General features: G+C 34.9%; 1 protein-coding gene across 4 annotated transcripts in view; it reads right to left on the bottom strand.

Annotated features, from left to right (window-relative positions):
* Positions 1 to 3,872: 3,872 nt before the first annotated feature.
* FZD3 (frizzled class receptor 3) overlaps positions 3,873 to 26,814 on the bottom strand; it is an 80,292-nt gene continuing 57,350 nt past the window's right edge. For all 4 annotated transcript variants that reach the window (XM_004046839.5, XM_004046840.5, XM_031013993.3 and 1 more), the window contains 3 exons: positions 26,319 to 26,467; positions 22,129 to 22,362; positions 3,873 to 15,361 (listed from right to left, as the gene is read on the bottom strand). In XM_004046839.5, coding sequence (XP_004046887.1) covers positions 15,148 to 15,361; positions 22,129 to 22,362; positions 26,319 to 26,467 — 597 coding nt within the window. In that variant the 3' untranslated portion in view covers positions 3,873 to 15,147. The remainder of the gene's footprint in view (positions 15,362 to 22,128; positions 22,363 to 26,318; positions 26,468 to 26,814) is intronic.

Below are 26,814 nucleotides of genomic sequence, written 5' to 3'. Positions count from 1 at the left end.
CACAGGAATCTTTGTCACTATAATAAGGGTTAATTTGGAATCCACCAAATTGATGAGTGGAGGCCCATGCATTACCTGTGCCCTAGGGGGCTGTTACCAACAGTGCCCCTAATCTGGCTCAACTGTACCCAATCTGTTGTCAGAGAACAACTTCCCTCCTTCTGCCTTTCTGGTCACTTGGACCTGTGAGAAATCAGAAGCTTGCATACATAGTGTATGAATGTATTTCCCATATTTAGCAAACACTTTTCCAACAAGTCTGGTGTCAAAAAATGATTCACTTCATATGGAGTGTTTAAATTCTTCTGCTGTTTTTATTATTGTACAGTAGCTTGTCTAATATTATTTGAGGCTGATGAGGACATTCCATTAGCCCCAAAGGGCTTTTAGTCTTGAGCTGTCCAAGAGATAGTAAAAAGAGCTCAACATAATTCTTCAGCTGCAGAATAGAAGACAGTGACTCATCAGTACTTTAGTAGAGAGCTTTTGTTATTTTCAAAATATTTTTGAGTGCCTGCTGTTATAGCTTTTGTTTAAATAAGTGGATTTGTGTATAACTCTCTTTTGTGTATGTTCATGGTCTCAGGAGAACCCAGAGACTAGATACTAAAGCTGTGTACCCTAACTTTTTAATAGTTGGTACATGTGAAAATCTCATTTTTCCAAAGCCTAAGTTGCCCCTCATCTCCTTCTGACAAATGGGTGCATTTGCTGGTGGAAGTGTGGGGTTGAAAAAAAAAAACCCACCATGCTTGATTAGATTAAAAGAGAAAAATGAAGGCCATATGGAAATAAATGAAAACTGAAAAAATAATGATAAAAAAATAATAAAAGAGATGAAATCAGAAGAAAGGCAGCAGGGACTGATTGCTCTTATTAATCTCAATTTCTCCAACCTGCCTCCACCCACCTCAACAGTCTGTTTCATGGCGACTGGCCAGCTCTCTGAAATGTTTCTGACTCTTAATGGCCTCCTTGTGCCATTTTCCATTACTCATTTGTTTACTGCCTACACTTTGCAGATGTGGAGGTGTGAGGCTTAGTATATTAGTTTTCTATTGCTGCCGTAAGAAAGTACCCAAATTTAGGGGTTTAAGCAACATGAATTTATTATCTTCCAGTTCTGTAGCTCAGAAGTCTTGACGTGGGTCTCACTGCCTTAAACTCATGTCAGCGGTTCCTTTCTGGAGACATTCAGGAAGGATTAATACCTTTGCTCATTCTGGTTGTTGGCAGAGTTTAGTTCCTTGCAGTTGCAGGACTGAGAGCCATATTTTCTTGTTGGCTGTCAGCTGAAAGCCATTCCCAGCTTTGAAAGGCTGCCTGCATTCCTTAGCTCATGGCCTCTTTCCTCCATCTTTAAAGCCAGTGACCTTGGGTTAAGTCCTTCCAATGCTGAATCTTTCTTAGCCTTCTTCTATTGTCACATCTCTCTCTGACCACAGCTGGGAAAAGTTCTCTTCTTTTAAGGAATGATGTGATTAGATAGGGCCTCCATGGGTAATACAGGATAATCTCCCCATTTTAAGATCAGTAACCTTAATCACATCTGCAAAGTCCCTTTTGCCATATAAGGTAAGGTATTCTCAGGTTCTGGGGATCAGGGAGTGGACATCTTTAACAGGCCATTCTTCTGCCACACTCGGAGTAGGAGTGCTGAGCAATTTGACTTCTGAATTATTGCTCCTGGGGAGCTTAGAGTAAGTGGGGGATTGGGAACAGGGAGAATGTGAGGGCTATTTTCCAAAGCATATTAGCAGTGTCTCGTTTTCACTGAGAACACCCAATTAGGAGGGCCAAGTTAAGAATCGAAAAATTCCCGGGTAAGATACTTTTACCAAGAGTCTCTTCAAAACAAATGCTAATTGTTTCTTTAAAATTAACAGAAAGGAAAGGCAGCTAGAAAATGAATGGGGCATTAATCAGAGAATTTTAGAAGGGACCTAGAGATCATTTTAATTTACCAAAAAATGTTGCTACACTTTTAAATTGTAGATTTACATGCAGTTTAAAGAATACCCATACCCAGTTTTCCCCAATGGTTACTATGATATCAAAACCAGGAAATTGGTATAATCTATATTAATCAGATTTCATTGGTTTATATGCACTCATTTGGGTGTGTGTATATACAATTCTGTGCAATTTTATCACATGCAGATTTGTGTCACCACCACCAGTCAAGATACAGAACAGTTTAGTAATTTTAAAAGTGGGCTCTTTGAGCTCAAAGAGTTCTGTCTAGGTGCTTCAAGGGATGCTGTAATGGAGGGGGGCTAAGAAGGGCTGGGCCAAGTAAGTGGAATTCAGGGACCTTACATTCCTTTTAAACAAAAGGGTGCTTTTATCTATTTTATGTACTGAGACTACATATACATTTTATTTGATGAAGGATCCCATAGCTAAAAACCATTGGCTTAGTCCAATACTTCCATTTTGCAGATGAAGAAACTGTGCATATATGTACCTCTGTGCTCTAGCACACACACTGATTAATCCTCAACTGGCGAATGACCGGCATTTGCCCACCAAGTTAGCCAATGATCAACATAAAACACTCAAAAAAATACCCTCCTCCCTTCCCTCAGAGGCGAACCTTAAATTTAGCAACAATCATTTAGGATATTTTTCCATCTTAATTAAGTCTTTGGTATATCTTAAATTGTCAGGAGATTAGGGACTTTATTTTGTTCACTGCCTGGCACATAGTAGATAATCAGTGCCTCAGGGAAATATTTGACTTTAGTTGACAAATATTAGAGTTTGGACAATTAATGAATATGTATATATACATATCTTCATCACATAAATGGCTAGACCCTTCAATGGTTAGAGGGAGATGATTGTAAAAAAGGGCTCCTGTTTTTCTGCATAAACTTAGAATTAACAGTAGTGTACAGAATATAATGTACAATGCAATCTTCACTGATTTTACAGCATCTGGAGATGAGTGTTCAGTTGTCTGGAAGACTTTAAGAGGAATATTCACAACTGGAGTATTTCGGAGAACTAGGGTCTGACAGGATGCCATAGGAGAACTGAAGAATAGGAATTGCAGAATAGGACATATTTTGCCTGCAGAGATTTGGAGGAAACAGGATGCCTTTTTTTCAAATGTCTACTTCTGTGATATAATTATTGTATATCTGTAGAATAGCATCAATGAGTGAAGGTACAATTTCCAGTCAATAAATGGAAAGTCTTTTATAACAATTAGAGTTGTCTCAAAATGAAATGGAAGGCCAAACAAAAAAACAAAAACAAAAATATAAAATAAAATAAAAATGAAATGGAAGGCTTTACATAGTGAGCTTCCTGCTACTGAAATCATTCAAGCAGAGGGTTATAAAGGATGGTGTTTTGAAGAAGGTCTGCACCAGGTTAAGCTGGACTTTAGGATTTCTAAGGTCTCCCAACAAAAGACTGTGTGATCCAGGCAAGACATACGCTAATATATACTACTAATAGTTTAAATCCTCTTCTGCCTTCCTGTGCATGAAAATGAATCACCTGATAGTTTATTTGCTTATATGGGTAGGATTTCTTATTGGGAAATTGATATAAATACAATACTTTAATGTATTTAACAGATATTTATTGAGCCTCTAATATGTGTCTAATAGTGTAATGTGCTGAAGATATAACAATGAACAGAGATGGGTTTTATCTGTATTGACAAAACAAGTATGAGAAAAAAGGGATATAATATAGGATGGTGTGTGTTTATTTCTATGTGGCAGATTCCTACATTATTATATGAAAAACTTACAATATGAAAACATTTAAAAATGCAGTGCAGTAGTGTTAAATAGACTGTTTAAAAGGTCTGGAAGATGACAAAGAAAATTATAATTAATCAGGTACTAATGACAGAAAAGAGAATTATTTAATTTTATTAAAAAACTCCAATTTATAACCAAAATATACAACCACTACATTTAAAATCAGTTTGTACACTCACAGTTAAAGTGCTAAGAAAAAACATTTACAAAAACTGACATCAGTCTACTGTAAACAAAATAAATCTACAAGAGCAGAGTGCAAAGCACATCAGCGAATGTGAAATTCCCAGTTCATGCTCTAACCAAGTGCACTTGCCCTGTACATCCCAACAACAGCAACTTTTCCACTCATTTGGAAGTGAACAATTTTAATAAACATATAAAAAAGAAACATGAAGAACTAATGCCACAAAATACAAGTCTTTAGCATAAACACTTTCTAATTAGATGTTTATATGATAAATCAACATTAGACATTTAGAATCACCTCAGCAATTTGATTCAGAATAAAGTTTGGAAAACTAAACTGCTAAGTGCCAGCTATTTAAAAATGATATATTTTTTAGAATAATGAAAAGGAATACCTTTTCTACCTTTATAGCTCTTGAAAAATTGTAACAGTAAAATGGGGAAAGACTTTTTTTTTTTTTTTTTAACAAGCATGGATAGTATTCATCTGTAAATGTAGTATCAATGAGAAAGAGCTGGAAGACAGACCTAGCTGTCCGTCAGGTAGAACGAGGGTGAAGGAGATCTAGGATGCTTCAGGCATTGCCCTTGAACTTAAAAAACAGGATCAGCAGGCCCTGACTTCATAAGGCCCATAAATACAAATGACTAGCTCCCTTTCTCAAGGTCACTGAAAATATACAGCAGTTTCAGACATCACATGGGTTTGGGCAAAGGGGGCAGATTTCCAAGCTAGGTCACTTAATGGTATCTCTTGCCTCAAAATAGTCCCATCAACACTAATTTAAATTATTTCCACTTTTGTTTTAAAGCTTAAGATTCTACTCACTGACATTAATTTGAGCTAACAGCAACGTGTTTGCTTTTAATGCAGATTTCTCTTTAAGAGAGATAAAAGGGCTATAGTCACTAACACTTTAATATAAATTAGTTAAAGCAAATTTCTAACACTTGAGATAGGTTATATTTTGGAAGTATTGATAAGAATGACTAGGGGATAGAAGGCAGGTAGGGAAGTTTTGGAGAATGCAGCATTTGAGGAATAGGTCACATGAAGAGGGTATCATGAGCATATTGCCTAGGAAGAAGTGTACCAAGCAATTATTGAGAGATCAAAGTAACCTTTCTCCACTATAAAAATTTATCCAAAACCAAGACACCTGGAGTACCTCTACGGGGTGTACTAGATTAGCTTTTGTTGGCTAATCTTTTACCCTTATTATTTATATGATGAGATGTAGTCTGAATTTGGAACAACTCTTTTTACAACCTATTAAATCACAAAATTGGGGATTTCCTGTGTAGGAGTTTCATATTTTTTATATGATCTTCAACTCATATACTTTTATTCTTATAATGAAATAAAGGTAAAAAGAAAATCCTTAAATGGCATTTTATGGCAAATTTGTTTACTACACCACATAGCAGTATTCATTAATTTAGAATGCCTACCAAGAGGATAACATTCCAGTTGCCAAAATTTGAGTCCACATTAGATGTGAGGGGGAAAATTATTTTGCCTCTAAATGATACTTACAGATGAACCCTTTTATATTAGGTTTGCACGAACCTAATACATAACAATATCTCAGATTATAAAAGCTTTAAACTACGCACAGATTTAGTGAAAGTCTTATGTAACATATATACTTCCAAAAGGTATTTGCTTCAATTATGAAGTCATTTTGATAAAACACTTTTAAAAACTGGGAAATTTAACAACAAAATAAAGGATAACTTTTTTTAAGGAGAATTTTCTTGATAAGATTTGTGGTTATCTGTAGAGTCTCCTTCACAAAGCCTCTGATATATTGATAGGGTTAGGATGAGAAGTTAACATACCTATTCTAAAAGATCTTTTAAAGTTTGGTTCCTTCTTGAATATATCTATTATGAAATTGCTAGCATCTGATCATTTTTGACCAATAAAACCAGCAATTTCAGATAGTTCAGAATAATACTGTATTATCCAACTATGACCATGTAGCAAAAACCTCCTTGTCCTGACTCTAAGAGAGAACAGCTGATCTACAGGAGGAGAGATCCACATGCCGAGATGACCGCGATAATCTAACAACACTGTAAAAAGTTAAGAAAACAAGATAAAACAAAAAAGCCTCAAAAAACACCTCACATTAAATAAATATGAATCTTGGGTATCACAAATTACAGAGAGTGAAATAACTCATAATTACTATTAATTATGATACATTTACATAAATAATCCCCAAATTCACTATCAGATTAAAATACAAAAAAGTATTTTTTTGGTAAAGTATTTTAATTTTGATGAAACAGCTTCCATTGTTCTATTAAATAACAAGATAAGATAATTTAATCGTTTTTGAGTTGTCAAACTTTTCTTTCTGGGGCTAGAGGAAAGGATGGTGGGTGGTATCAATATCAATCTTTACTATGCCAAAGTAAATGTCTAAACCAGCCATTCCTTCATATATGTGATACTTTTACACTTCAATGAGAAAATAAAACACAAAAATACAATTTGACATTTGAAAATAAAAGCAGAAAAGCTGTTGGAAGTTGGGGTTAAAGACATGAAATGGGGTGATTCTAGGGAAGTCAAATATTATAAAAAGATGAATGATACAAAATTTGGATTTAGTCTGACTCACAGCTAAGGTAGAAATAGCACCTGATGGCAACAGAATGTCCAGACTAATATTTTCACATTGGGGAGTCCCATATATGATTTTTAAAATTTTAAGTTCATATAAAAAGAAAATAGAGTATTTTTAAGTATACATTCACCTCAGCTCAATGTAAAGAACTACTGTGTTGATCTTGTCTCAGAAATATAGAATTATTTCACATTAAATGTTTCTGCTGACAAGATGAGTTCAGGGAAAAATTATCTGAGGCAGGGATAAAGGAAGACATTTGTAAATTTCCTTTTAAAAATGGAGAATGGGAGGAGTAGAGAAATAGGAAAATGGTGGATGGCTAAACATAAAGTAAACCACTCTAGGATTACTTGCTTTATCTTACAGAATATCCCATTATCAAAACCCAGAAAATATTAAATGAAATATTTGAATCTCAGATTCAATTTAACAAATGTGATCACAAAGACTTGCAGAGGCAGAGAACTAAAAACAAACCTTTTCTTTTTTTTTTTTTTGGTAGGCAATTGAAATAACATAATAATACAGGCATCTCTGAATGAGAAAGGCTGGGCATCTAATATAATTTCTGAAAGCCAGGACAGTTACATGATCCAGTGAAATGACATAAGACAAGGAATAAATGTAGCTAAAGAATCACACCAGAAACCAGTATACCTTCCTATATCAACTTTCCACTATTCTCTACTCATCAGATCCTAACCCAACACCCAGATTTGAACCAGTGTTCAAAAGATTGATATGAGCTAATGTAGACAATCAGAGCAAACACAATGATTTTCAAAGGTAACAGGAACTTCCTTGGCCTAGTGCACAGAGAACATTTAATCTACCAGAGAACTCTGCGGAGATATGGAACTAATGCAATCTCTACTTTTTTTTTTTTTTTTTTTTTTGAGATAGAGTCTCGCTCCGTTGCCCAGGCTGGAGTGCAGCGGTGCGATCTCAGCTCACTGCAAGCTCCGCCTCCCGGGTTCACGCCATTCTCCTGCCTCAGCCTCCCTAGTGGCTGGGACTACAGGTGCCCGCCACCATGCCCGGCTAATTTTTTTGTGTTTTTAGTAGAGACAGGGTTTCACCATGTTAGCCAGGACGGTCTTGATCTCCTGACCTCGTGATCCGCCCGCCTCGGCCTCCCAAAGTGTTGGGATTACAGGCGTGAGCCACTGCGCCCGGCTAATTTTTGTATTTTTAGTACAAAAGGGGATTTGCCATGTTGATCAGGCTGGTCTCGAACTCCTGACCTCAGGTGATCTGCCCACCTCGGCCTCCCAAAGTGCTGGGATTACAGGTGTGAGCCACTGCGTCTGGCCTCAATCTCTACATTATATCAGATGACAATTAAGGAATTTTTCCAGAAACATTTTCTGTATAGCCAGAAAAAAATTAAAAACAACAAGCCACATTGATCTCTAATAATATTTCAAATGAAGACATTCACTTGCCCATGGCAATCTGGCAACTATATTTATGTAATAAACCTAAGAATGCAGTTTAAGAATAATTACTGAACAAAAAATTTTCAATCAACTCCTCTGAAATTTCTTTTACATTTTATAATTATCTTAATATTGGTAAATTGAATAGCTTTTAAATTAGCCATATGAACCATTGCTTTGTTCACTAATTTGATCTTGAATACATTTGTGTAAATTTTAGGCTAACTAGCTATATTCATATTTAAGAGAACAAAGACCACAAAACGTTATGTCATTCTTTTCTATGTATCAATTTAAGGTGCTTATATTGGTGCTTAAGAAGACTTTCCCATTTAAAAAAGCCATGTCCAATATTTATAACTTTCTTTCATTTTTATTATCTGTAATATAATTTTCCTTCTTTAAAATTACTTAAAATCACTAATGGAAAAACAAAGTTGATAAAATATCTGAATCCCATCAATTTACATGTAAATGACGTTAATAATACAGGTTGATCTAGTAAAATAATACAGGTTGATCTAGTAAAATAATACAAGTTGATCTAGTTCATGGGATGAATAAGAAGAATAAAAATGAGCCAAAATAATGATTATAAAATGGTCAAATGAGAACCAAATGAGAGCTGGGCGGAATTTTAGATGCTACCTAAACTAATTCTCTTGTTCCCTAGAGAATGAGAAAAATGGAGGCACCACGAGATAAAATGCCTTATCCAAAGTTACACAGCTAACTGCAAAAGAGAGGCAAGAGTAGAAGTCAAGTTTCCTGACTCAAAATCCTATTGTATTCTTAAAAATAAAATAATACATTTTTACTAATCATTAAAAAAATCCTGCCAATTTAGAAAATAGATTTTTTTGTTTAATTTTAGACTCCAGGATAGAAAATAGAAATTATTAAGCTCTAAGTTAAAAAAAAAAAAACAATAAGCACAACACAAAGAAATATCTGCAATTTAGCACATACAAACAAGCTGACTTATACAACAAAAAACCTTAAAGCTACAATAATAATAAAGTAATCCATCCTACCCCAGGAATATGATAAAATATCAACCTTAAAAAAACTTTAAAAACTAACTTTACTAGTTAATGGTAATTAGCAAAATAATGAAATAGTGAATCTTCAAAATCTGAATTATTTCAAGGTAAAAAACATTTTTAATCTTTATCGGGAAAAACTGGTGACAGTGACCAATAAAACGAGCATAAAGTATAAGCAACGCTTTCACACCAACAAAAAAATTCAAGAAAGAATTTCCTGAGGCAGATGATGATTTAAAAAGTAATCTGAAGGAAATTATCCTTCAATGCATTTCAACAGATTGAACTACTGTGTCTTATAGGAAGTAAGTAATGTAGTGGTTTGGTGTTTGACTAAAATATAAGTGAAAACTTTCTTTTATATTTATGGCAACAGAATTTTACTTTCTAATTAGAGATCACAGAATAAGAAACATGTTTAACTCATATTAAATCTTTATAAATCAACCAAATAGAAATGTCTACAAGGATGGCTGGTTCTGGGTAGACTTCAACATTTTCATTCTTAGAAGACTTGGATCCTGAGAGAAAATTGTAATCCTATATCAGTTTGATGACTAAAGAAGCACAGGATTAAGATTAAATTAGTAAAACACCCAGGAGACTGATTACAATCAGACGGAAGGCATGTGATACCTAGTCTTCCTACTCCTTTCCCAAATTCATCTAATCGGAACAAAAGAAGGAGAGAAGAGAATTAAATTATGAAGAGATGCCAATACAATTATTTTCATATAAAATAGGTCAAAATTATATAAGAATAATGTGTAAGATTATACAGCTACTAGGAAATACAGCTGAATTAAATGTAAACATTTTTTCTTAATCAGTTGTAAAACGACATAAAAGCATTGAAAAGAATCACGAGTTCCTTTGTAAATCTAGGTTCCATAAAAATGCTATCCTTTGTGAGTGAAGAATGGAGAAAAAATCCTTACTTTACATACTTTAAAAAAATTATAAATGTGTACAAACAATTCTCATAGTGTGATGACTTAAAATTTAAAGTTTTGCCATGAAAACCAACAAGTGAATCACCTTTTCAAAACTTGTTCTCAATCAGAAAGAATGAGGCACATAAAAGCCAAAAAGTCAAAGACAAAAAACATTATAGGGTCTACATTCTTCTTCATATATATTTTTTTTTATAATTTAAGTCAAGCTAATGTACTTATACAATTTCATATAAAAGGAAAAATAAAATGAATATCCCCAAATTTGTTCTACAAATTAGACTACATAAAATTTGAGTGCATACTCTGGTATAACACATATTAAAGAACCAATACAATTTAAGAGCATAACCTACTTTTTAAAGGTTAATTGGATGACCAATTTAAAGACTGTACCAAATGAACACTGGTCTAATTGCCTATTTTGTTGTTATTGCTAAAAAGAAATACTAATGAAGACTGTAACCTTGTTTTCTACAGCCCCCCCAAATTCTAACAAAACCAAATGGTATCAGTAGAACAATTTATGGATCAGGCATGGTGGCTCATGCTTGTAATCCCAGTGCTTTAGGAGGCCAGGAGTTCAAGACCAGCCTGGTCAACATAGTGAGACTCATCTCTACAAAAAATTAAAAAAATTAAAATTAAGCCAGGTGCAGTGACTCATGCCTGTAATCCTAGCACTTTGGGAGGCTGAGGTGGGCGGATCACTTGAGGTCAGGAGTTTGAGACCAACATGGCAAAACTCCTGGCCAACATGGCAAAACTCCATCTCCACTAAAAATACAAAAACTAGCTGGATGTGGTGGCACGCACCTGTAGTCCCAGTTTTACTCGGGAGGCTGAGGCAGAACAATCACTTGAACCCGGGAGGTGGAGGTTGCAGTGAGCTGAGATTGTGCCACTGCACTCCAGCCTGGGCAACAAAGCCAGACTCCGTCTCAAAAAAAGAAAAAAAAATTAAAATTAGCCAGGTGTAGTGGTGCATGCCTACAGTCTTAGCTACTTGGGAGGCTGAAGCTGGAGGACTGCTTGAGCCTAGGAGTTCAAGGTTATAATGAACTATGATTATGCCACTGCTCTCCAGCCTGTGTGACAGAGCAAGACCCTGTCTCTATAAAAAAATTTTTTAAGTAGAATAATTTACTTAAATTACAGAGCATTTATAATAAATATTATTTCATTTGATCCTTACAATATCCAGTGAGGGAGGCTAAAACCAAAAATTACCTTATCCACATTTCACATTGAAGAAACAAAGACTCAGAGAAATTAAATGACCAGCCCAGTTGACATCATGAGTCTTAAAATTCCAATCCCAGGGGAATTTTCATTACACCAGACTATGTAAGTCATCCAAATATGGTAATATGTAAATGTACCTTTGGCATGTCAAAAAGCAATATAAATATCATCATAATGAAATTTTGGTATGTTAATATTTTCTAAGCTCCAGCAAATGATTCACTAATTTATATAAAAAAATTAAGTGGTTCCTTTCATTTCACAGAGATATAGCCTAAACTAAGATGGGTACAGTTTGAGTTATTTTCAGCTATTATCACAAAGAAACTGATGAGGTAGGTTAAAATGTAGTAAATTTTTCTAATTTGAAGACATTCTTAGAATTTTTATAAATCTGCTCTAAGAGCAGCAGAAGAAGAAAGGTTGATTTGAAGATTCATTTACCCAGCTGGTCCACAAAGATCTAACAGCATAAGACTAAAAGGAGTCTAATTACTCACTTCTAAGAATCACTGTTCATCTTCTAAAATTAATTAAAAGGATTGGTACATGTCTGTACATATATTTAATTATAATAGTAATATGGACTGTTATCTATGCAAAATATGTTTCATTTGGTGTACTTTACATATTTATTACCTGCCACATATTATTCTGGTAAAGCAGAGACTTCATTTCACATAGGTTATAGATCTTTCAAATTTCTTTGATGTGAGACTCAGTACTAGGGTAAAAGCAAGTTGTGTGACATGAATTGTTCATTTAAATATTTATTGAAAAACTGTGTATGAATCCCTATGCCAGCTGAGTTATTAACCAATTGTTCTTTGAAACAAACTGTTTTGAGTTTAATATTATCTTAGATCTTTCGTCTAATTACTGAATAAAACAATGTTGCTGAAATCAAAGTACTTTTTGAAAACCTTTTGATAATATATTAACATGTTAGAGAGAACTATTATTTTCTCAGTTGTCAACTGAAAAAAGAAAACACTAAACATTATCATATGCCAATCAAAGTTAAACATATGGTAGGAAAACTGTCCAGACTTATTCAGATTGGTTTAAGCTAGTTAGACTTAAAACTGCTGCCCAAACTAAATACTGTTGTTTAAAACCATGGATTAATAATATTACATAAATTTTGTGGGACAAAATTAAGATACTTACTGAAAGTAACTGAAAAGTCAATACAGTATTCCCATACATACCCACAATTTAATAGAGAAAATACAAATGATTATCTAAAAATCTAGAAGCACAAAGTTAAGATTTTCATAGTGATGTTCACTTAACTGTCTATACTTGGCCCACTTGTAAAAGAAAACCAATTAACATTTTGGCAGTTGATAATATTATGCAGATGGCAATGGATGACAACATCTTCGAGCCCAAACTGGTACCTTCTATTTTAACTTATTTTTGTTTGTGAATGTTTGTTTTAGTTCTCTCATGCTGTTTGCAGGAGAGATTCTCAGACAAAAGCTTCATGAATTACTGATAAATAAGTTGTTATATGTTTGGCTTTCAGAGAAAATGTTTACTAATTGTCAGTTATGAGGGAATTCAGACCTGCCTGCTTTGAGCATTAACTCCAGCTCCAAGGAGAAAGGCAATGAACACAGAGAAAAATGAAAAACATTTTGGGCCAAATATTCAAATATCTCTCATGAAGAATAAGTTATATTATCATACATGTACTTTGAAATATATAACATAATAGACAAATTATTACTATCAGAAAACTGACTTTGCTGCCTGATGAGAAAATTCTTTTCCAACACCTAATTTCTTGGCAGTTTTTGTTTTAAAGGGTAAGAAAGTATACATGAATTCAACACACGTCAAGGAATGTACTATAGCAGTCCTCACACCTCTTAAATCCACAATAACCTAATCCCTTATCATTCATAATGCTTTACAGTTTTCAAAGAGCTTTCACATAATTTTTTTCACTTGATCTTAATCTGACAGCTTTGTGAGGTAGGTAGAGTACGTATTTATCTTCTATCTTCATTTACAAACAAGGGAACTGAGGCTCGGAGAGTTAAATTGTTAAAGGTCATAAACTATAATAGCATAAGGCAGAGCCAGGCCTCTTCAGAGTCTAGAATAATTCTTCAAAGTATGATTCTTGGATTACCTGCGTAAGAATCACCTGCGGTATTTTTATAACTACAGATTTTAAAGTCCTATCACTTTGGCCTTACTAAGTCTCTCTAGGAGTAGAGCCCAGAATTTGGCATCAGGTGCAGAACAACTGAATATTAGATAATGATATAAAAGCAAAAGACTGAATCCATGTGGATGCTCATGTGATATACGATGTCATCAGATCATCAGGGGCAAGTTAAAGTAGTGAGTTTCAAGCCAGGATGCAGATTAGAATCACCTGGAACACTTTTTTTTTTTTTTTTAAGAAAGCTACCAGTTCTTATTTGTATGAGAGGAAGGTGTTAGGCATCTGAAGTAACCCAAGTGATTCTTATCTGCAGTCAGGGTTGAGGACCCTTGTTTAAATATGCTTTTTACATAATACATCAAGCATGTTCCAGCATTTTTCTTTCTCTTCTGATTGATTTCATGCCTAATAAGGTTTACAGTTTATATTGTAAATTATTTAAACATTATCAGATAAACATTTTTACTTGATTTTTTAAAGATTAAATGATATTCATACTAAGACTAACTAATCATGCTTCATTTAGCTACAACAATTTTCAAATACTCAAATCAATCACCACTTTGGACTGAGGTTATATATATTTCAGTTGTAAACAAGAATGATCCAGAATCTGAAAATAAGGGTGTGGGGCAAAAGCTGTAGCCTACTGGCTATTGGGCAAGGCAAGTGCAGACAATCAACTCACTATAGGAGGGCCTGGAAGCCAAGGTCTGGTGGCTTTGGCAAGATCACATCTCACTGTAGAAAAATACAACAATGAATACAGAGAAAATGTTTTGCCATTTTGTAATTGTGGTTACCTTATAATGTATGATGTTTATCTTATTACATGCCTCCACAAAGCAAATTTTGAACATTAAGTTCTCTATGAATCAATACTATTACATGGGAAAAGATGGCTACAAATTAAAATTTTTCCATCATGCATATGGATAAGTTATAAAAACACAGCCAGTAAAAGTAATATTTACAAAAGTTATAAAAACAGCACAATTATAGGGGAAACAAGGCCCATCTCTTTATTCCACTGCTAATCCAAACCCTGAATATCTCTGCATGAAGATTATTTCGATAGAATTTTAAGAGAACCTTTCATAGACTAATCAATTCTTCTGTTGCACTTTTATTCTATTAGCCAAAATACCCTCGCTGATTTATTAAATTCTCCTACAGTTTAAAAACACAGTTCTTTTTTCACTTAGTGGAAATAAAACTACAAAGTCCTACTGTTCATCTGAGAAGTAAACCTTGCATAGAAAATTTCTTTAATTCTGAAATTGTTTTATTAACTGAGCTACCAGAATGTTATCTCACAACTAGTTTATAGTATATGAAAGTTCACTACAAAGCAGTCACCACACATTTAGGATTTTTCTAAATATAAAATGAGTGGGTTTATAAAAATGCTTACCAGACAAATAATTATCTCTTCATAACCTAGAAAGACGAATTATTTTTGTGATGATAGAATTCTTAGTGTTTTGGATGCCTTGGTGTTCCAAGTTTGATGCAATATAAAAAAGCAAACATTTACCTTTCCAGTGGACACAATCTGTACTTGACTGAAAGCATGTTAACAGTGAGTTACAGCTATCAGTCATGCAAAAGGCAAAGAATAAAATCTGCTTTTTAAACAGCACAAGGTTTCCACCTTAGACAAGACAAATTAAGCACTGGTTCCATCTTCTTCAATAACCCGATTCATGCTGGTGCCATGTGTGATATGAGTCATGGGATTATTACTGAGATCTCTGATGCTGCTATGTCGTGACTGTTCATTGAGCCGATGAGAACTACTATGCCTGGAGTGATCTGTTAGTCGTGACATGCTGCCATGAGGTAGTCTCTCCTCCATTCCTCTGTAACTGCAGGGCGTGTACCTGTCATGAGAGTTTATTTTGAAGTGGGTAACAGAACACACTAGAAAATATAATAACACTAATAATTTTCATAAAAATGCCTCAGTAAGGGAAATTATTAGGAAACCAACCATGAGAAAGTAATAACCAACTTTTGATTGCTTAACTTCGTTAACACTGTAGAATTATTGACATGGCCAACAAAAGAGAAGAGATAATCCAATCAGAATTAAGGTTCCATTCTCTGCAAAAGGACAGAAGCTAAGATTAAATAAGGCTGACCGATTTGAAGCTGCACTCGATATGGATACCTTTCTCATTCAAAGGAGTTTTGAATGGGGTGGGTTCAGGGAGAGGGGTAACAACAAATAGAAGAAATATAGCATTGCCCCTGGCAGCCAAGAAGAGTGGTTATAATCAGTAGAGGGGTACATTCAACTTTTATTAAAAGACTCTGACTGGAAGAGGGAGAATATGAAATCAGAGGAGAAACTGGAGTAACCTAAAAAAAAAAATGAATAAACTGGCAAGCAATGATGACAGTATGTGCCGAAAGCTGCTTTCCAGATAGCCCAGTTAACAACTGAATTAACTACCTGTAAATTATCTTAATTACTTCTCATCAGGGCTTGAGGCTGTGAAGATGCTCCTTCATGGAAGCTACATCTGCTTGGAAGTTACATCCTAACACTCTGTAACCTATATTCTGGCTAAAGCAAATTCTTTGTACCTTCAGCTCTAGACCCAGCTTGGAGTATGTGAGCTGGGCTCCTCTGCTAACTGCAGGCTATCTCCTCTGCACTTATCTTGAAAAGCAGCAGTGGGGCTGTTAAATTTTCTTTTGTTGCAGTCCTGACTCACTGAGCTTTGCCATGAGGAATGAGATTAGCTCTAGGCCAGTCAAGGTCAGGAAAATCAATTATGACTTTTTTATTAGGCCTTTGCTTATGGAGCTAGCATGCTACTTATCAATGATTCTGGCTTTATAGCGTGCTCTTTCAAGGTAAGGACCATATTTTATCTTTTAATCCCTAGTGCCTCAAGAAGTATTTGTCTAAAATACTTTTTGTTTATACTTAACACCTATACATATGCCATTCTGTAAAAGTATTTGATTTAGGATAATAAACCTCAAAGAAAACTTAGTATAATTTATAACTTTAATTAAGTTTTAAGTAATGTTTCTAAAAATAAAATATAGCAGGCTAGGTTTTTTTTTTTAAACAGTCATCAAAAAAACTAATCATAAGCAGCTGCAGATCTGTTGGCTGTCAGAAAGTGTTAATCCACCATTCCTTCACAAAAATAATCGTAACAAATTTCATGACTCAGTGTGAATTATTTATAAAATTTAAAGATAGATTCATACACCACAGAGGTGATCCTCTAGTAACATTTTCATTAAATCAGAGTTTAAAACTTGAGAAGTCCTTTGAAAAAAATTTTTTTTTTAAACACGTCTTTTGGCCGGGCGCAGTGGCTCATGCCTGTAATCCCAGCACTTTGGGAGGCTGAGATGGGCAGATCACTTGAGGTCAGGAGTTCAAGACCAGCCTGGCGAATGTGGTAAAACCCTGTCTCTACTAAAAATACAAAAATTAGCTGGGCATGGTTGCGGGCACCTGTAATCCCAGCTACTCGGGAGGCTAAGGCAGGAGAATTGCTTGAACGTCGGAGGCGGAGATTGCAGTGAGCCGAGATCGTGCCATTGCACTCCAGCCTGTGTGACAAGAGCGAAACTCTGTCTCAAAAAACAAAAACATGTATTTTGTTTCGGTAAAGCAAAAAAGAAAAGTTAAATGTGAAAAGATAAATATTTAAATATTTTAAACATTTCTCATGTTAATGGGTAAAAAGTTATTTAATTCTTATTTATTAAAAGATACTTCATATTTAGGACCTTAAACAGTTTTAAATTTGTTCTGCATGTTTTGGTAAATAATGACAATGTTTGCAGATGAAAACATTTCAGAATGGGCTTGTTATTCTAGACTAATAATTATTATTTTGCTTAATGATTATTGCCTTAAAACTGAGTAGAAGATTATTCCAAGTTTCCAAATATGACTTGGCTGCTGATTTGGAGATCTTTCACCTCTCAATGGCTTCCCAAGTATCTGTCTCAAATAAATATGGCAAATGAAAAGAGCAAAATATGATGCGGTTTTCTAGTAATGATATAAAGTTATCTTTTAAAAATCACTATATAAAAATATAAGCTGAGTATTTTCTAAAATGAAATATAAAGCTTTGAGTTACAAAAACTCAAATAATATATTTTTCATAGAAAAATTTACTATATTGAATAATTTAAACTCCTTAAGTGACACATATGGCCATCCACAAAACATTTTAGAATATGAACAACCTGCCCATGGATAATTAAGAGTCAACTACATAGAAAAATAAATTTAAATATACTGTTTAATCTCAACTGTATATGTAGGAATTACCAAGTTTATTTTCTGACAGTCATTTAAACCACTGTGACCACTGACTGTAATACACAGTGTGAAAATGTAAATTAATTTTAATATAAGCTTAGGTAAAACAATTAGGATGGTTAATTTGCTGCCGTTGTCAAAAAGATACTATGGTGCCTTCCAAAGTCAACACAAAAAAACCTTGAAGATGATTTACTCTTTTTGAGTGTCCATACTATTTGCTATCACTAATCTAAATAACTGAATTAACTGTAGTTTTACTAATACCTTCTTATTTATTCCCTAGCTTTTTCTTGTCATGGCACCCACTTACCAACCTAATCATTCATTCCCAAACCTCCACCTACCTACTTATCCACTTCCTTTTTCACTCACCTTCTCATCTAACCACCAATTACTTATTCTTTGAAGCTGACATATATGTGTAGGTGTATTCACCTCAGCCTATTTTGTTTTATATAGCACAGAGATCAATAACTATCCAGCAAAGAATCTGGGCCAGAGTGAGTATTGGGAAGTGGGTATGCGTGTGATCCCACAGCCAAGATACCATGAGATGATTAGAAAATGACCACAACATAGTGTTGACACACAAGGTTAAAAACTGACTGAAGCAGAAGGAAATCTCCATGAGACGGCTTTTCAAATTATGAAAATCCTTGTTCAGACTTCTGGTTCACCACAGTCTTGGAATCTCTCAAATCTGCCCTAAAGTTCTGGGTACAGCCAAGAGTCCTACAGTATTAGTATTCATGTGCCACATTACAGAACACCTTCAGTAGGGTGCCACTGTCATTCTGGCTATTGCATTTCTGGGAAACATCCACATTATTTCTAAAGTCATTATTTATTTGATAGATTTGTTAATCCCCTACTATATATATATATGCCTAGTACTGTGCTAGATGCTGTGGAGGAATACGGTGTCACCTAGTTCTTATTCTCTAGAAGCTGCAAACTTAGCTGAGGAAAGACAATTATGTGGAAAATAGATAGTAACAAAAAGAATGATAAGCAATTTCTCTGACTCATATGCCCACTGTTCTTCTTCCTGTATTATTATTACCGTGAATATTTCCCAAGGTCTTGTTTTTGGCCTGTTGTTCTTTTTTTAATAGTGACTCAAGGGATTCTAGCTCACAATTTTAATTGCCAACTACCTTATATTGATGATTGTAAACTTTCTTATCTAAGCTACAGCTCTATTCAGATGAGAGTGGCTGAAGTCTATTTTTAACTGCCCTCAGAAATCCTCTACTTAATATAAACTCATCTTTTACTGTTCATTCACCCTACGTATCTCCTCTAAGATACTTTCATGAACCAATCTGACCTTTCTCTTTCCTGCAGTTCTACATCTATTATCTTTAACACTCACTGTCTTAATTATATTCCTGGCTTGTGCTATTATTTAATTGGTTCATATGTGTATGTCTTATCTTTCCTATAAGGTTATATGCTCCTAGAATGCATAAATTACATCTTACTTTTCTTCCATATACATCTTTATACACAGTATGCCAAATGCATAGGTATTATACTATAAATAATTATTCATTCATCATTGAAAGGATAAGGCCAGGCCGGGCACAGTGGCTCATGCCCGTAGTCCCAGCTCTTTGGGAGGCTGAGATGGGCAGATCACCTGACGCCAAGAGTTCGAGACCAGCCTGGCCAACATGTCAAAACCCTGTCTCTAATACAAATACAAAAAATTAGCTGAGCGTGGTGGCACATGCCTGTAATCCTAGCTACTCAGGGGGCTGAGGCATGAGGATCGCTGGAACCTGGGAGGCGGAGGTTGCAGTGAGCTGAGATAGTACCACTGCACTCCAGCCTGGGCAACAAAGTGAGTCTCTGCCTCAAAAAAAAAATAAATAAATAAAAGAAAGAAATAAAGAAAGGATAAGGCCAATAACTTCAAATAAAGCTGGGTTCATGGAGGGTGATGACTGATAAATATATTCTAAAAGAACGCTGATTCCCTCCCTCCTTATCAGTATTTTCAGCTGGGACCCCTAAATTACTGTAGAAACTTCCTAACTAGTCTTACTCATAATCTCCTTCATTCCGATGCTATTGCCAAGTGATTTTTCTAAAATACAAATCTGATTTTCTCACCCCAATGCCTGAAGTCCTATGATAGTTTCTCACTGCTGCCCAGGAAAAATGCAAACTCCTCAGTATGAATTCCTCTCCTTCAGTTGCCAAAACATGCAGTCTATGCTCCAGCCATACCCACGTACCTAACTGCTTGCCTGTCCTCCTTGCCTCTGCATGTGCTGTTTCCTTGTCTTTAACTCCCAACTGCCTCCTCTGAATCCTATTCAATGTAGAAGTGCCATCTCTTTTGCGAAGCTTTCACTTTCTACGATTTATTAAATGGTTTTCTTCTCTGAGATCCCAATGCACCCTGTACATATTTTTACTATACCTATTGAAGTGTATTGTAATTGATTGTTTACTCTTCTGTCTTCCATCTCTGCATCCCTAGCACTTAGAAGAATGCTTCTCATATAGGAGTGCTAAGTGGAACAAAAGAAGGAAGGAAGGAAAAAGATCCTTGTGGTTAAAATGAAGTCACTGGTGATGTTAGAGGGTACAGTTCAGGCAGGTAGAGAGGAGAAAAAGACTACACTTTCAAGGCATAAAGGATGGATTAGGGAGAAGAAAAATATTCAAAATAGTCATTTCAAAAATCTAGCCAGGAAAGAAAAAGGAAATGGATAAAAGATAAATCAGCACAAAGAAAGACTGCTGCTCTTTTAAACACAGGGTAGCTGAACAACAGAAGGTAAAAGAAAACAAGTTGAGAGGAAAAAGACAGAAGATTAAAAAAGAAAAGTACAGAGAATCGGATTCTACACTAGGAGGACAGGGAGAAGACTGAGACTGACAGGATAGAAACAGCTGTGGAAACAGATGTTTTCAAGTGAACACAGAATCCTGTCAGTTTCAGGTATTATAATTTTCATTCTTTCAGTTTCCCAAAAGAAATCTTAAAAAAAAAAAACACCCCAAAAAATATTTAGCACATTCCTTTTCTCCAGCTGCTAATATTAATTTCTTACCAATCTCTATCATTTCTTCTTCTTCTTTTTTTTTTTCTGAGACAGAGTTTTGCTCTTGTTGCCCAGGCTGGAGTGCAGTGGCACGATGTCAGCTCACTCCAACCTCCACCTCCTGGCTTCAAGTGATTCTCCTGCCTCAGCCTCCTGAGTAGCTGGGATTACAGGCGCCTGCCACAACACCCGGCTATATCATTTCTTCTTTCTAAATATCTTTCAGGTCAGCTCTTCCTCTCTTCCCACTGCCACCATTCTCCTATAAGCCTTTATCATCTCTCAAAAGAATTACTGAAAAGCTCCCAGGCAGTTTCTAATTCTAGTGTCTCATTTCTCAAATTTAACAAGAAACCCACAACCAGGCTTCTCTCAAACATTTTCTCTGTGAAACCAACCCCCTCCCTAGCCACCAGAATTAATCACTCCCTCCTCTGTGCTACTACTGTACCTAGTAAACAGGGGTTGGCAAACTAAGGCCTGCTGGCCAAATCCTATTTTTGCAAATAAAGTTTTATTGGAATGCAGTTATTTCTATTTGACTACATATTGTCTATGACTGCTTTCATGCTACAACAGCAGACTCAAATAGTTGCAGTGAAGACCATATGGCTCATAAGGCCTAAAATATTTACTATCTGGCTCTTCATGGAAAACGTTTGCTAATTCCTGAACTATACTGTCATACTTATATGTTAGTTCAATTGTCAATTACAACAATAACAGAAGCTGATATGAGGTACTAACTGAGATAGGCACTGTTCCAAGGAATTAGGTATGCTATCTCATTTAATTTGTACAAGATTATTAAAGAGGCAGATATTATTATTTTCATTTTATAAATGAGGAAGCTGAGGTTTATCATTCCAGATCCGTGTTCTAAACCACAAACTGACTACACTATCTTTCTAAATAGACTGTGAGCTTACTAAGAGCAAAGATCATGCCTAAGTCATCTTTGTATTCTCAGGGCCTAGCAAGAGTGCTAGATGTAGTAGGTGTTCCATAATTGTTTACTAAATTAATCTTACTAAAATAACCACTTTTACCCTGTCTTTTCCCTGCTCAATCCCCTGCAATAACTCCCATATTGCTTACTGCATCAAATCTAAACAATTCTGACTGACTTTAAGTCTGACCATAGTCTGGGACAACTTTATCTAGCAAAGTTCAAAGGCTTAATTATGTTCGACTTCTATTTCAGAATTGGCTGCTCCTCTTTCTTAAGCTGTATGATCATAATTCAGCTTATGAAATAAACTACACTACTAACAAAACTCACCTGCCATCACGTGATCTGTGGAGGCTGCCGTGGTAGCTGCTCACTTTGCTGTGGATGCTTCCTGCTTTGCTTCTTTGATCATCCACCATAGCCAGCTGAGTTGAAGAAGCATGGGTGGATGTTCCTTGAGTGGAAGTTCCCCTTGACTTTCTTATGATAGGAGTATTTGGATCCCTCAGGAGAGACTGAGCAAAATCAGGTTCCTGGAGTACCTGTCGGCTCTCATTCACTATCCTAGACAACAAAATAGTAAGTTTAAGATACATACCAATCTTCCTTCAGACCAATAAGCAATACTTCTCTGAAACACTGATATTATTCTTGAAATTAATTGCTTGCCAAATTAGATCTATAGGACATGAAGAAACATTGTTGACAGAGGAAAGAATATAACAACAATCTATGTCAATCTGTCCCCTAAGGTGGTATGATGGAAAAAGGCCTGTGTTAGAATAAGGAAATCAGGATTTTAGTTCCAACTTTATCAATAAAAATGTGATCTTAAGCATGTCATTATCTCCTCTTTCTTTCCTTCGTTTCTTCATCTATAAAATGAAAGTATACAATTTCATCATTTCTAAAAGGTCCCTTTCAGCCAAAGAAATCTGTCATTCTCAAGACACTGAAATATTATGAAGATATAACTAAAATAGAAAAATTGTTTTCTTGCATGATTTACATAACTAGTAGAGGCTTCACTGTAGCATGGATACAACATTTTTTTAAGTTGTAAGAGCAGTTGTTTTAGTCTACGAGTTAATTTTATGCAGAATAAACATGAGCAGTCATAATTAGAACAAAACAAAATGAAAAATTAAAGTTACAATTAAGTCTCAGACATATTAGAAGCTTAAAGGGAAACATTTAGGGGAAAAATTATTGTTAAGAACAAAAAATTTTAGCTGCTATCAAAGGACTAAGTAGACAGATGGCTTATCATGATGAACAAGGCAGTAATTAAATTAATACAAGAGCTAATTAAACAGTTGTAAAGGTTAGTGTCTTGGATTATGTAAATAAAGGACTATGAAAACTCATAAAGTTAAAATTAGATAATCAATTTCATTTCAAAAATAAAACTCCAGCATGTAAAGATTGGATCATATATTGAGAAATTACATATATTATAAATTCTCACATTACAAAAGGATTGTCATTATTGCTGTTGTTTTTCTTGTTGGGGTAGATGGGCTGAAGGAAGTCTAGTATTTATTGAGTACTTTATATATATTCTCCTTTGAATCCTCTCAATAATGTCATCATTACAGAGATTCATGTCCTAAGAGTGTATTTCTAAGGGAATATTGGATATCTATTAACAATAGATATTGTAATACCGATTTCATAGACAAAGAAACTAAAGTTTTAAGAAATTAAAGAACTTTCAAAAAATCACACAACAAAACCAACAGTCAAGGATCAAACTTAAGTTTAAAGTCTTAGAGGCTAATCACAAGGTAATGATAAAACAGTGTTTACATATATCTGGAAAACAAAGTGCCAAAAACATGACAGAAAAAAGAACAAGTCAAAAATAGTAAAAAAAATAAAAATATGGATTCGTTCCTCTGTAATCAACGGCCTTATTCATATATATGTACATCCCACCAAGTCATTCTTGGTTGTTGACTTTATTTTCTAAACTTGGTTAAAACTGACTTCTAGTTGTTCCAAAAATTTAACTCACCTCCAAATGGTGAAGGTTTGTCCCCTCATTTTACAGATAATGTCCAGAGAAATTAAGTGAAATGACCCAGGTAATCCAAAAGAGGATTTCTAAAAATATTTAAATCTATGTCAGAATTATTAGCATAAGTATGGTCTTAAATCTGGCTTCACTTGAGGGGAGAACATTAATTTGATTAGCACAATGTTAGAAACCAGTCTACAGCACAGTGTAACAAAGTAGTTAAGAGCAAAGCTCTGGAGTCAGACTGGGTTTGAATCTATATGTTAGCAATCACTTGTTATGAAATCTTGGTTCTATGCCTCAGTTTCCTTATCTGTAAAATGATGTCCTCCATCACAAGGCTGTTTACAGCGTTAAATGATTTAATGTGTAAAGTGCTTAGAACAGTGCTTTGAGTATTAAATGTGCCCAATAAATTAGTACCCATTATTATTATCTTAGAGTCGTTTCCCAAAGGCTAACCAGACAAATGCTAGAAATAGCCAAAGGGTGCCCACGCTCTTGAACGCCAGAATAAAGGGCTGCCACTCCAGCCCAGAGCACATTCTGGCTTGGAAGATCACAATGACTGTTGGTTGGGAATCCACAGCTGCAGAAAACCAAATGGAAGGGCCCCTGAGAGTTTTAACCAGTTTCAAAAGGATTTCGGCCCAACCAGTATCCCCGCAAACTAACTAGGATAAATCTCTATAAGGAAAGCTTCAGTTTTAGCTCTGTCTGGAATTTCTAATGCAACTCTATCACAGAATTATTTATATATGGCCCAGAGGTGTCCGGGAATGTTTAATTCAAGTCCTTTCCTCAGCATTGTTTTACTGTGATTACCATACAGTTTTCCAAAGAATACACAAATAAATCACAGTAAATCCCATAAGGGAGGACACTCTAAGAAAGCAGGGTCTTGGCCTGTTCTGTTTGCTATCAAATCATTGGTATCCAAAAGTAGTTGGTGGCACATAGTAAGCATTCAACAAGTCTTTCAAAGAATGAATAAATGCCTAGAAGACAAATTTTTTTGGTTGCTATTGAGTGAACTCATCCCCTTCTTTCCTTCTCTGCTCTACAAAATTATATTTAAAGGAGAAATGCATTATATGATATCACTAGTAGCAGTCTCAGATATCACAATAAGAAATGTATACAATCATCTCTCAATTTCCTCAGGAGAGTGGTTTCAGGACCCCCTGTGGGTGCCAAAATTCGAGGATGCTCAAGTCCCTTACATAAAATGGTGTAGTATTTGCATACAACCTCTTATATACTTTAAATCATCTCTAGGTTACTTACAGTACCTAATACAACACTTTATTTGCATAGATTCAGTGTAGTGCTCAGCATGCAGCAAATTCAAGTTTTGCTTTTTGGAATTTTCTTAAATTTTTTTTTCCCAAATATTTTTGATCCATTGTTGGTTGAATCCACTGATATGGAACCCCCAGATACAAAAGGCTGACTGTATATTAAACTGTGATGTTAATATAATTTGTATAACAGAAATTGTTAATTACTGGTATTTTAATAAATATAAACTTTGTTAGTGAGGCTGAAACTAAAGTAACTTCAAATTGTATAAGAAAATGACATTAACCAATACAAGGCGCATTCTACATATAATTTTAAAATATTTACAGACTACCCACAAAAAAATCATTCTTCCATGGATCCTAGATTAAGTAAAATCATAAGAAATATAGAATCCACTAACTTAGAGTTTGTGATAATTCAGATAGAGATACCTATGAGACTTAAAACTGAGTAGAGTTTGAAATCATTTGTTCCACTGTGAAAACTGAAGGGTCTTGTTTTGTTTTTGTTTTACAAACTAAGGTACAAAAATTTAAAGATTCCTTAAATATGCCCTTATATCACACTGTAATATGCAGTATGGCCAACTATGAATTACAATAACCTCTAACACATTTCAATTAATCTACTAATATCATTTTTCTATTTGGCTTTAACGTACTATATTAGAATGGAATAAGAGTATTTCTTTATATCACTTTTGGTACGCTTGGAAGAACAATGGACAACTGGAGACAGAAGTTTATCTAGCTCTTATCAGTAAATACCTGTGTGACTTTGGCCAAGCACTTAACCTCTATCTTGGTTTTCTCATTTGTAAAAGAGAAATGAGAATATATGTCAACCTTCAAAGCAATATCAGGAAGATCAGATAAGAATGTAGAGAAAAGCATTAATTTGCTCTTAAGACAATTACAATTTGAATTTTTTTCACAAAGATTGGACTTCCTTCAAGTATTCTGAATTAGTACAGGAGGCCTGGTCATCTTCTGGACTACTTGGCCATCTTCTCAAAATAAGTTTTTAGTTTTAAATTAAGACATGCTACTGTGCCAATCATAACTGGATACTGCTGAAAATGTTACAGTCTTGTTTGAATAATTCTCCAAATCCAAGTCATTTTAACATAAGCAACACAAAAAAATTTACGTAAATGTGAGGTTTGTGAACACTGTGATCATTTATTTCAACTTACTCTTTTTTCCTACGACCATGAAAAAAACTGGCCCATTCAAAGCATGTCTTTTTGCTTCCAACCCAAAATACAGAGGGAATGCCAACTATGAGAGCCATCAGGTATTTCATCAGAAAGAGAATCAAGTCTGGACGACTCATTTGAGTAACCTGGAAGAACAGAAAGAAAAGCATCTTAAATATATAAAAATAACTTTCTATTAAAGGCCATTATGAAATCTTCTTCTTTTTCTTTTGAGACAGAGTTTTGTTCTTGTCACCCAGGCTGGAGTGCAATGGTGTGATCTTGGCTCACTGCAACCTCTGCCTCCCAGATTCAAGCAGTTCTCCTGCCTCAGCCTCTCAAGTAGCTAGGATTACAGGTATGTGCCAACATGCCTAGGTAATTTTTGTATTTTTAGTAGAGACGGGGTTTCACCATGTTGGCCAGGCTGCAGGTGATCCACCTGCCTCAGCCTCCCAAAGTGCTGGGATTACAGGCGTGAGCCACTGCGCCT

The sequence above is a fragment of the Gorilla gorilla genome, chromosome 7 (genome assembly GCF_029281585.2).
Source record: "Gorilla gorilla gorilla isolate KB3781 chromosome 7, NHGRI_mGorGor1-v2.1_pri, whole genome shotgun sequence".
Taxonomy (NCBI): domain Eukaryota; kingdom Metazoa; phylum Chordata; class Mammalia; order Primates; family Hominidae; genus Gorilla; species Gorilla gorilla.
The sequence above is the reverse complement of the archived record's forward strand: the minus strand, read 5'-3'. Positions and strand labels throughout refer to the sequence as shown.